Source organism: Falco cherrug, chromosome 8, assembly GCF_023634085.1.
Source record: "Falco cherrug isolate bFalChe1 chromosome 8, bFalChe1.pri, whole genome shotgun sequence".
In the NCBI taxonomy this organism is placed as follows: domain Eukaryota; kingdom Metazoa; phylum Chordata; class Aves; order Falconiformes; family Falconidae; genus Falco; species Falco cherrug.
The window spans coordinates 16,701,144-16,712,594 of record NC_073704.1 but is presented as its reverse complement, the minus strand read 5'-3'; the positions used below and the strand labels follow the sequence as shown (position 1 = coordinate 16,712,594).

Below are 11,451 nucleotides of genomic sequence, written 5' to 3'. Positions count from 1 at the left end.
CACAGCTGCTGTTGATTGTTTGTAACTCCTTTGATGTCAGTAGTTGGAAGCAAGATGAATCGCAGCTGAGGAGCTGTTTAACTCCTTTACACGAAACAGTCACTGCTCCACATCAGTGTGCTCCAGGGAAGCCCTCTGGTTCTAGAGATGAGGGCTCAAAAAAAGATACGCTGCTAACTGACAAACTGTCAGATCTTGCAATGTGCTGATCTTATTCCAGGGCCTACACATCTGCGTGCAGTTAGGATGGCAAGATGTGTCGCTCCTGCATTGCCTCAGTATCCTGTACTTGTAGTTGCTCAGCCTTTTCCAGAAGCGTTAAACCTCTGGGGTTTATTTTTTAATTATTATTTATTTATTTATTTTTAGTGTTTACACTTCCAGAAGTGTAAAAACAACTGAATGGAAATGAAAGGGGGTTTTATTTCAAGAAGATTAAAATGCCATATTCTCAGTTTCCATTAGGGGATGGTACTCTATCTAATCTCACAGTTATTTCTAATATGTATAATATTTGATAGTTGAAATGATACTGGATTTGTCTTCCAGATCTTTAGTCCAAACTAATGTTTGTAACTAAACTTTTCATTATGAAGAAGTGCCTATGTTCTTGTTCCTCTGGCTCAAAACACCGTTATACATAGGTTATCTGTATTCATGGATTATCATAGCAGCAGGGAAGCCCTGGTATTCAAGGGACTTTAGCAGGCAAGGTCTGCAGGTAGAATTAAAAGCCTTTATTTTAGTATGCATGCAATTAAGTACAAGCTAAATCAAGAGTCGGTGACTGACTTCTGAAAACGCACACAGTAAAGCTCCTCACGAAGATAAAGGGAGACTTTTCGAGGCCTGCTAAATACCAGATCCCTTGCACGATGCTCAGGTTTTGCTTTGCTCCTATGCTGTCTGGAGAACATAACTTTGTCAGCATCTGAAGAACTCAAAAGGAACATGAAAAAGTTACTCTTAAATGAGTAAAAGGTGATGTGGGGTTGTTCTGATTTCCCCCCATGCAGAAGGAAGGTCCCCAGCAGTGAGCAGTTTTGCACAGCGTGGGTAGGCTGGGCTCAGGACTGTCCTCTGCTGCCAGGGCGCTGCTTTCAGGGCGCAAATACCCCCCCACCGGGGGGGTGAGGAAGACCCCTCAGTGCAACGACGGCAGGAAGGCTTACAGCACAGGGGTTATTGGGGGTTTTTTCCCACATCTGAAAGGAGAACGCAAGTCTCGCCACACAGTTTCCCTCCCAGGAGACGGGTCCGCGCTTGGCGGGAGCTGCCCGGCCGCTGCTCAGGGGAGCCGGGAACCGAGCGAACCGGGCCCGGTGCGGTGGGAAGGCCGGCGGGCGGTTTTAGGGAAAGCCTGCTGGCTCTCCTGCCCCCGCCGCCGCCAAAGCGCCCGCCACGCCTCCGGGCAGGTGTACCGCGCCGAGGTGAGGTGAGGGGGGCCGGCTCCCTCGCCGTCCCCGCGGGCGGTGGGATGGCTGCATCCCGCAAAGCCGAGCCCTGCCCGGGGATACGGGGTCCCGCGGGCCGTGCCCCCTTCTGCAGCAGCCCCGTGGGCGCGGACTGGGCGGGGAGAAACCCGACCCCCTGCGCCGGGGAAGGGAGAGGGGCTGCTGCTGCGCGGGAGGAGGCGGCGCGGGCGTGCGACTCCCCCATCCGGAGGGGACACCCCCACCCGGGCTGCGGGGAGGCCGCCCGGCCCGGCCCGCCGGTAGCAGAAGGCAGCGCAGGGCGCGGGGTGCGCCGTCCCGGGGCAGGGCAGGGCTGGGGCAAGGGCGCGGCGCGGAGCCGGGTAGCGGAGCGAGGCAGGAAGCCGGCGCCGGGCGCCCGTCTGCCTGTGGCCGGCCGGAGCCATGCGGAGCTGCGGGAGAGCGAGGGGGGCTGCGGGCTGGGCCGCCCCGTGGCTCCTGCTGTGGCAGTGCCTGCCGACGGCGCGGCCCTACAACCTGGACACTCAGCACCCGCTGCTCTTCCGGGGGGGCAACGGGACCCTCTTCGGGTACTCGGTTCTTCTGCACCGCCACGGCGAGGAGAGCTGGTGAGTCCGCGGCCGGGCCGCCCCCGGGGGGACACGTTTCCCCTTCCGCGCCTTCTCCCGGCGCCGACGGCCGCGGCCCCTCACGCTGCCGTCTCTGCCCCGCAGGCTCGTGGCGGGCGCGCCCCGGGCCAGCTGGCCCGCCAACAGCTCGGTGGTCAGCCCCGGGGCCATTTTCCGGTGCCGGATCGGGAGGAACCCCCGCGGGCGGTGCGAGCAGCTCCAGCTGGGTGAGTCGGCGGCGGGGCGCGGGCGGGCACCCCCGGCGCTGGGCCGCGGAGGGGTCGGGGGGCGGCGGGACAGGACGGGACGGACGGTGCGGGGAGGGCCGCGCGCCCCGCGCCGCCTCTGCCGCCGCCTTCAAGCAGACGGGCTGGGGGCGGCAGCTCCTGGGCTTTTCCTTGTTACACTGGCGTCCATCTCTCACTGAAGGGCGAGATCAGCGCTGTTGCCGCAGAGCAGCAACGGCGGCACCTTTTTTTTTTTCGGTAGGCAGAAACCAAATGCCCGAAAACCTAATTTAGAGAAGTTGTGCGTGCCGGCAGCCGCTCCCGCAGTTTGCTTTCGCACCTTTTCAGCACCGAGTTAAGAAGCCTCGGGAGAGCTGCGGCCTGTGTCGTGCTTCTCAGCAGAAAGCTAGTTAGTTGGGCATTCAGAGCAGAGGGCAGATGCAATTAGCTCAGGGATGGGGGGGTGTGGGTGGGTTGGAGGTACGTGCCTAAATAGTCTTTCCTGCAAAGCCTTCTTTGTAGAAGCCACCCGAAAGTAACTCTGAACCAGTCCTCTTATGCATGGGGTCACCCTGCTTCCACATTTGTTGAAAAATTGAGTTTCAGGGAACAAAGCTATCTTTGACTGAATCATTTTTTCCAGCTCCTGCATTTAACCTAACTCCTCTCTGCCTCCCCAGTCCCCATGCGTGGGAGATGTAGCTGGATGCACTTATCCCATTTCCAACCATTTGATACTTGGCAGAAAGGAGAACACGTTGCAGCAGGTCACTGTCATTGTGCATAAATTGCTTTGGACTCTCTGCTTGACCTCCTTGCACAGTGCTGTTCATTCTATCCCTATGCTATGCACAGGAAGCTTCCCGAACTTTCTATCCTTCTGTGACTGAGACCATCCGATCCGTTACCACTGTGAGCTTGCCGCCCAGTAAGGATAAGAAGCGCGGGAAAGGGTTTTCAAAATACTTGAAACAAAGCAATAGCACGCCATGGACTGATGGGCTTTCAGGGCAGAGCGCAGCCTTCTGTGACAAAAATGCTAAAATAATTATTTCTCTACACATCTATGCATAACACATAGAACTGGCAGGTTCTATCCATTTTTTTCCTACAGATAGAAATAAGAGTTATTTTTTATAAGCTACAAAAAATAAAGGGGTATCTTTACATGTAGCCACACAAGGCAAAGACAAGCAGTTGCTCATGGAAATAATGGCACTTAAACTTATTCCAGCCCACGTAGGGTTTTTTTTTTCCTTTTTCTGAGTAATTTCATTCCAATATTAGACCTATTGAAAAACAATACATAACAAAGAGCTTTTTTCTCCAACTGCTTGTCTGTAAGAGGAGGCTTGCAGAAGTCAAGTAAGTCAGCTAAAGTGGTGCAATAGCGTATGCTAAGAGGCAATAAACCCCTGCTCCTGCGTTCGAGGTAAAAATAGTCCTTCACTGTGTGGGCGAAGGGAAGGAGGGGAAGGGTAGAAAGTTTCAGGTTCTTTGAAAGCTACGTGCATTTGCAGTACTTCGCAATTTATTCAGTTACGCAGTGGAGAAACAAAAGCTCTAACACAGTTAACTTGATGGGCTTTTCCTCAGTAGCTTAGGGGATTATAAATTAAATGATGCAACAGATGAATGAAAATGTTTATGTGGTTCCAAAGGCTTAATTTAACCCAGCTTCTGTTCCCGGGTTTAGAGGCCGCCGTTTACTCAGTGGTGCTTACTGTCTTGTTCCGCACTTTTAAAAATAGTGATACAGCTAGAGATTTTTGCAAAATGTTTGTTTCCCTTAGTGCTAAATGACATCTTTACATCACTAAGGTACTTCTACAGTGTTCCTGAAGTTCAATAGGTACTGGAAAGAAGTGCTCTATTGTTAAACAGGTCAGTGAGGTCAATGAAGAAGCCAAAGGCAGCTGTGGTGCATGGGATGTAAATGAAGTAGGATGGTATCTGAGGTTTGTTAAGCCTCTGCCATCCTGCCGAGCCTCACAGAAATACACAAGGGAACTTGCAATTGCAAAGCTGAACTTAATTATCTCTTGTCTAACTCATTCAGGCTGTCAGCAACTTTTGGACGTAATGTTTTTATCCACGCTGTGTCTTTTGGTCAGTGGCCTCCTCGTTCTGCTTGGATTATTGCCAGTGACCAGTTTGGGTTCTGATCTCGTAGAATAGCGTAATTTCCTTTGAAAAATGTGCGTGGATATGTTACGTTGCTGGGAAAGGCAAATTGAGAAATAACTATTTCTGTCTTCCTCTTAAATACTTGAATTCACATTTCTTTCAGTAAAAGAATCTTTGAGGTAACAAGTTTCTAATTATGAGTCATAGAAATGTAGAAGTGACAAGAGGCAATAGCAATGGGTTTATCCAAATGTTGGGCCTCTAATAAGTGGATGTGAATTACTTAGAGACATAAATATGCTAAAACACTCTGTTGCTATTTTTCACTAAAGTGGCCTTGAAACTGCCATGACTAATTAATGAAGGATTCATGCACAATTAGGAAGACTCTGATCACACAAAACTGCTGTTGTATTTTTTATGTCACACGTTCCTATCTGCTCCCTCAGTAGAGAAAGAGTTGCTGGGAATAGTCCTGTGCTGCAGTCATCCCAGCATCTGGAAATAACTCATCCAGCATTCTTTAGAGAATTTTAATGTTGTTCAAGGTGTTGCAGAGGCCTGGGTCTGGTTTAAAAGCTGAGAGGAGACATGAGATACACTAGGAAATCTTTGTCTTCCCAGCACCTCACTGGCGCTTTTTAAGTCTCTCTCCGGTTGCTAAATAGAGGAGTCATGTTTTGAGAGTTTCTTTTCTAGTTCTAGTACTTCTGTCAATGGTGTCAAGTATTCTAGACTGCTGATTATTTATTTTTTTTTGTCTTTGGGGTATTTTTAAACGATTACTTACATTAGATGCAGAGACTTGTAATCAGGCTCTAGGCACAAATACAAAGTACAGTGCTCCAGGTTTATTATTTGGAGCACTAGGTGTCTGTCTTCTAATCTTTTGAATTTCAAACCCTTGCCCATGTCAGTCTGGGGTAGTCATAAATTGTTGCAGAACTTGCACAAAGTTCTTTAGATGTTTTGACCTGTTAACGTTTTGGACTTGCAAAACATTATAGAAATTCTTCAACAAAATTGCTCTCAGATTTGAAACAGAGTGATTTACTAGCTAAAAATACAGGAAACAATTTATAAAAGTTACTGTATAGTCCAGGAGCGGGAAGTTTTAAGTACAAATGTACACAGTAAATTCAGTACATATTGTTTCATAAGGCCAGAAAGCTCTGCCTGCAGTTCCAGCCTTCCACTCTTTAAGTCCCTGCTACAATTAACCTCTGAACAAATTGCCCTCTAGCTCCCCCAGCTGAATCATTACAATGGAAAAGTGAACAGTTAATGGCTTTCCCCAGAAGGCTGAGCTGTATTTGTTCAACTTTTTATTTCAGTAAGTTTTGCCTTTGGTAGATTGGCTTTTTGATCTCACTCGCATTGCTCATACCCTGCCAGTGATCTCCTTTGAAATAGCCATAGTATTCCAAAGGAGACAGGACCTTCTGGACCTAGGTCTGTTAAAGAGTTATGGAAACAGCTGGCATTTAACTAAAATGTTTTGGGTAGTATTGGTTTGAAGGACATAAGAGGGGTAAGACCTGTGAAATCTGTGAAAAGAGAAAAGATTGCCTTGGATGAATGAAAAAAAGAGTCTGATGAGGCCCTGACATCTAGGAGCAGGGTATCAGAAGGCTTGTCATCTTTGCAGTTGACTTCATAGTTTGAATCAATTAGCAATAGGACCAGAGGAGTTCTAGGGGGATGAATAGGATCATGGGAGGCTGTTGGACATGGAAAGCACTGGAGCAAGTTATATAAAACTGGTTTCTCAGATGACATTGCAAACATCTGTATCGGAGTCCTTGAGGCCAAAGCTAGAAGTGGCTTTATAAGTTGTGACCTTATTTGTATGCGATTGTGCTGTTTTTGTGGATGTGTGCAGCGGGGATTATAGCAGAAGTGTATCTTCCAGCTGTGTAATGTACACAGGCTGGGCAATTACTTATCTCTCGGTGACTTTATGACAGTGCCTGCTCCTTTTCCCTGAGGCAACCAAGCTGCTGTGTCCTCTTGAGTTTATGCAGTGTTGCTCTATTGCTTGTGCAGATTATAGCATTTTCTCTTCTCGTTCAGTAAAGCTTTCACAATGTCATACACTGAGCAGGGGCTCATCATGGCGTCTGGGATGTCAGGCCCTTGCTTCTCTTACCCACAAAGGCCTATCGTTTTCAATGAATACTTGCCAGGCAGAGAAAGTAAGGAGATGTAAGACAGCAGGTCAGCAGAGGGCCAAAGTGAACCTGAATCAAGAAGGTATGCTGGAGCCGAGGAAAAGGGGAGTACAATTGAAGGAGCATGAAGGAATGATGGTGCTTTTTCTTGTTATGGACCTCTGAAATAGGCCCAGGAATGAAGCACTGAGATGAGCGAAACTTACTTGTATGTCTCATGTCATCTTTGTTTGGTCTTATTTGACTTATTGACAGAAAGTTTCAGAAAACCTCTTGAGATCTAAATTTATGACACCGGTCTTTTCCACTTCTTCCATTTCCTGCAAAACCACAAACCCTATAAAGCAAACCCAAGGTAAGTTATTGTCGTAAGGAAGGCATTGCTAGAATGGAGTTACCAAAAGTGCCTTTTGTGATTCAAAGGAGGATTAATTCTTACAAGTGGGAGTGTAATGGAACTTTGTTTCTGAGGAGATTTCAATCAGATTAACATGCTCTGTAATTCATGCAAACCATGGAAATGTCTCCCTCAGGAAGTGAGGAGTTCTATGTGACATAAGTCTAAAAATGAATTCCAAACATGTGTCTGAAAATGATATATATTCAGTACATGGAAGTTCACATCACTGACATTAGCCAAGTAGGAGAATTCAGAAGCTTATCACTTAAATCTCTGTAACTGACAACCTGCAGAACAATCAACTTTTTTTTCTGTTTTTTTCAAGTAGCACATTTTACTTTGTGCTTGTCTTGGGGTAAAAGCTTGCATGGTTTTAATTACTGTTCCTCAGGTGACCTACAGGAATTGTTAAATTACAGTAAAATAAAACTCTTGGCTCAAAGACAATTGAATATCATGTTATTATGAGTGCTAAGGCTGGTTCCTATTTACTTAAATTCTGCATACTATTTCCTTGATGTCTTAGGGAAAGGCACATGGGGGAGGAAGTAGTAAATAGATGAAGGAGGGTCAGATGTCTCTTGACCCTGTGAAGGGTGTTTTGGAAACAGGTAGAGTACACCTGTGGTTTGCAGGGTGTGGCATCCTCTCTGCAGTATGGTGACTGATTCCACACTGCACTACTCTGGTCTGTCCATCAGAGCAGGGAGAAAGCGTGATGTTTGGAAGAAGTGGAGAGATAGTATGGGAAGAAGAAGAAATGAAGGCTCCAGCAGTTTATTCAGATAAATGTCAATTTATAGGCCTGTCGCAAAACAGCAGGGAACAAGCTCTGAAGTAGGGATGGTTGTTGGGTTTTATTCCTACAAATGCCACCCCTGATGTTATCTTACCATGTGATAAAGAATTGTCTTGATTCCATTAATCTGGCATTTTCTCTCAAAAAGCCCATGACATTCTAGCTATAAAATCATTTAAGTCAGTGTTGATTGTGAGAATATATGTAGCAAAGCCCACATTCATTCATCTTTCTCCTGGCTACTGAGTAGACTAGATGTATCCTTTATTCTGTTTCCATATTTAGTCAATATTGTGCAGTTGTTTGTGCTGTAAAAGAAATTGAAGAAGTCTGCTAAATTAGAAGTGTATTTATTTAAACTCTGTAATGCATAGGACAGTAATAAATCTTAGCTCTGATGTGAGTACAGTTTTGCCAGGGTGGGGGGTTTATTTATTTTCCCTCTCAGACAATGTCTGGGTCAGCACTGGTGCCCTGGGTCTGTGCTGGCACCATCTTCTGGGTGACTCCAACCCCTTAAACATCAAAAGTTTCGGGTTCACCAGTCACTGCATTGAATCTGGGGAAGTCTTAGGAATTATGCAAAAGTGATTGTTCAAACGATGTGATGCATTTCCTTATTTTGTAAGAAGCTTTTTCATAAACTGTGTCATGCTGGTGCATAGAAAATACTGGTTCAGTAATTTTCTTAATGTTTATTCATATGAACATCTTACAGATTAAAAGCTTGCTTTATATAACTTGGAATACTTTTAAATTTGTAGCTTCTCCTCACCATGGGTATTGCTACTGCTTTCTAGAAGGAAGCAGGTATTTGCTAACTTGGCAATACTGTAGCCTTTTGGTGGGGTTAGATGAAATTTCACTAGGTTTTAAAAACTAACTCTCCTTAAGGACAAAAACAAAGAGGTACTGCTAAATAATTGCAACAGTGCAAGGGCATGCATACACAATGATCTGACATCCCCACTAGGGATTGCAGTTATACACCCTTTATTTGATAGACATTTACAGTAGAGATCATTTTGAGGTCTGCTACCAGTAGATACTTAGCTGGAGAGATGCTTGCATCAGGCTAGAGTTAGGTAGCCTCACGGTATTACTTGTGTTTCTTATGAACTTTCAGGCTGAAGAACACTTGCAAAGCCAGCCCTTCACCACAATGAGCTTAATGTTACTTTTGGTCTTAATTTCGATAATGACAGAGAAGCCAGTCCTCACTGCCAACCTATCATGTTCAGAACCGGAATGCTCCCTTTGGCTACGTGCAATCATACCTTTGTTTGGGAAGAAAGTAAAAAGTCTACATGGCCTCTGTAAGACAGAGATAGAGGTCAGATCAACCAAACCTGAGTTACTGTAGTCTCCCTATAGAGTTCTTGGGTGCTTCTGTTACCCCCCACATGGCCCTTCAGCTTGTCCCCCTGTTCAGAGTGGTGGTCTTTGTGTTCTAGGCAACCCCAGTGGAGAGCGCTGTGGGAAGACTTGTTTGGAAGAGCGTGATAATCAGTGGCTGGGTGTCAGCTTATCAAGGCAGCCAAAAGAAAATGGATCTGTCGTTGTATGTATTAACCGCTGGAGCTGCATGTCTGTGCATCAGACGGCCTTCACTTTTCTTATGCTTCTGTGTCAAACATCTTGTTTTTTTATTGGTAGGCTTGTGGACATAGATGGAAAAATATCTTTTACATAAAAAATGAACACAAACTCCCATATGGTATTTGTTTCGCCATCTCTTCTGATTTTCGAACTGAACTGAGCAGAAGAATATGCCCATGCTATATAGGTAAGCAGAAGGCTTGGGCCCTCTATAGAAATGGTAATGTACAGAATTGCATGGTGCAGTTTGTGAAGAGCAGGCTTTCTGCAGCCAAAGGTTTGAAGATTGAGTGCTGATGATACGAGTCTAACTTATGATGTGAATTTGTTAGCAAGATGTTAATCACTTCATAGAAAAGCTGCTTTCAACAGGTAAAAGGAATAGTTTAAATAGGGCGTCAAGATACTTGCTCCTTGGACTGGATCACCGGAGGATGTGTGCTCCTCAAAAAAAGGCCGGTAGAGGACATCTGTCCTTCCTTTACTCTGTCATTTGCTTGCTCTGCTCAGGAGAGTGCTTCCCAGCAGAGCAGCACTAATGCCTGTAAATGACTGTTGCTGCCTGCTCCTTAGCCTTTGATCCAAAGCTGCTGTAGTTCCTTGACACGGGGTGTGTGTCCCTGTTTCTCACTTGCCTCCTGCCAAGGCCACTGCTGTGGCGTGAGACCTTCAGTGTTCCTTCCTCAGAGGACTTTAGGAGCAGAGTAAGGGTCAAGACCTGAAGTTATAAACAAGTCTATCCCTACCTTCCTTTCATACCTACATCCCATCCAGGGGAACAATCTCATGACCCTGCCCCTTGCCAAAGCAGGGATGAGCTGACGATCAGGCCTTTCTGTGCAGACTGATAAAGTCACGCCATCAAACGTCCTGCTGCTGGCTTTGGGAGATGTTTACGAGCATTGATGAAATCATGCATTTATCTTTGGTGACTTTTTAAGTCAACAACTGTATGGATGAGATGAAGGGAACCCTGTTGGGAGGCAGTTAGCAAAGAACAGCAGGAAAACAGAAGTGGGAGAGTTGGATGTAACAACAGCTGCTAAGGGTGTCTAAAGTAGCCATAGCACAAGCACTAGTGGAGCATCAGGGCAACTCCTATCAGGATACGTAAGCCTGTCAGTCAGATTACACCTGAATTATACAGAGTGGGAGAGAAGCTTATCTAGCTGTGCTGCTCAAACTATTTGTGCTATTTCATTCACAGAACAATTTAAAAATAAAAGTAGAGTCTTTAAAGTCATAAGATTTTAAAGGCAGCTGTGATCAAGTGATCCATAGTGCTCTGAGTTCTTTACAATATTATATTGAAGCTAAAGGCTATATAGTGGAATCCAGTGATTTTAATTGTATTGCAGAACTGAAAACCAACATTGTTTTGGTTTGGGTTTTTTTTAACTTGTCTCAACTTCTGTTTAAGACCTGGTAAAAAGTTCTGAAACTGTGTGCTGCTTATTCTTTTTAATATTTCTTGCCCATCCCCAGATCATGTGCGAAAGTTTGGAGAAAACCATGGGTCATGCCAGGCTGGAATGTCAAGTTTTTACATTGAGGTGTGTATTAAAGATACCAAATTTATACTTACTTATACATATATATATACATAAAAGTGTATATGTAAATGCAAACATTAACGCTGTCTTTTATTGTGGGAGGATAAAAACAGACTTTTCTCATTTCTTTTTAATTGAATCTTGATAAGACATGAATACTTTTACACCTTGTTTAATCCGAAGTTACTTTTCATCTGGAAAAAGAGCATGAATTTAATAGAGTATGTAGTTTTATTAGTCTCTTTAAAGTAGTGTTTAATGTAACTTTAACACTAAAAACGCTTATCTTCTTGCTTTCAGAGTAATGTTCTGTATTATTTAATCTCCATTTCACCCTAAGGTTATGATTTCTAAAAAACTCTTTTGAGAAGACAGTATCCTGTTTGTTGCTCTCTTAAGTTGTTCACAGCTGAAAGTTTTTAATAAACATATTTTTAGAAAGGCTGAAAAATGTGATCTAGTGGTAATCCTCCAGTACTGAGCCAGATGCATCTCCAGTAGAATTTCATTGAATTCACAGGGGTTCTAAAGAAA

The 11,451-nt window shown here is 45.0% G+C and overlaps 1 protein-coding gene across 1 annotated transcript in view; it reads left to right on the top strand.

Annotated features, from left to right (window-relative positions):
- The first annotated feature begins 1,109 nt into the window (after positions 1 to 1,109).
- ITGA4 (integrin subunit alpha 4) overlaps positions 1,110 to 11,451 on the top strand; it is a 40,149-nt gene continuing 29,807 nt past the window's right edge. The window contains exons 1-5 of the mRNA XM_055717660.1: positions 1,110 to 2,041; positions 2,147 to 2,268; positions 9,220 to 9,326; positions 9,422 to 9,551; positions 10,850 to 10,917. Coding sequence (XP_055573635.1) covers positions 1,857 to 2,041; positions 2,147 to 2,268; positions 9,220 to 9,326; positions 9,422 to 9,551; positions 10,850 to 10,917 — 612 coding nt within the window. The 5' untranslated portion in view covers positions 1,110 to 1,856. The remainder of the gene's footprint in view (positions 2,042 to 2,146; positions 2,269 to 9,219; positions 9,327 to 9,421; positions 9,552 to 10,849; positions 10,918 to 11,451) is intronic.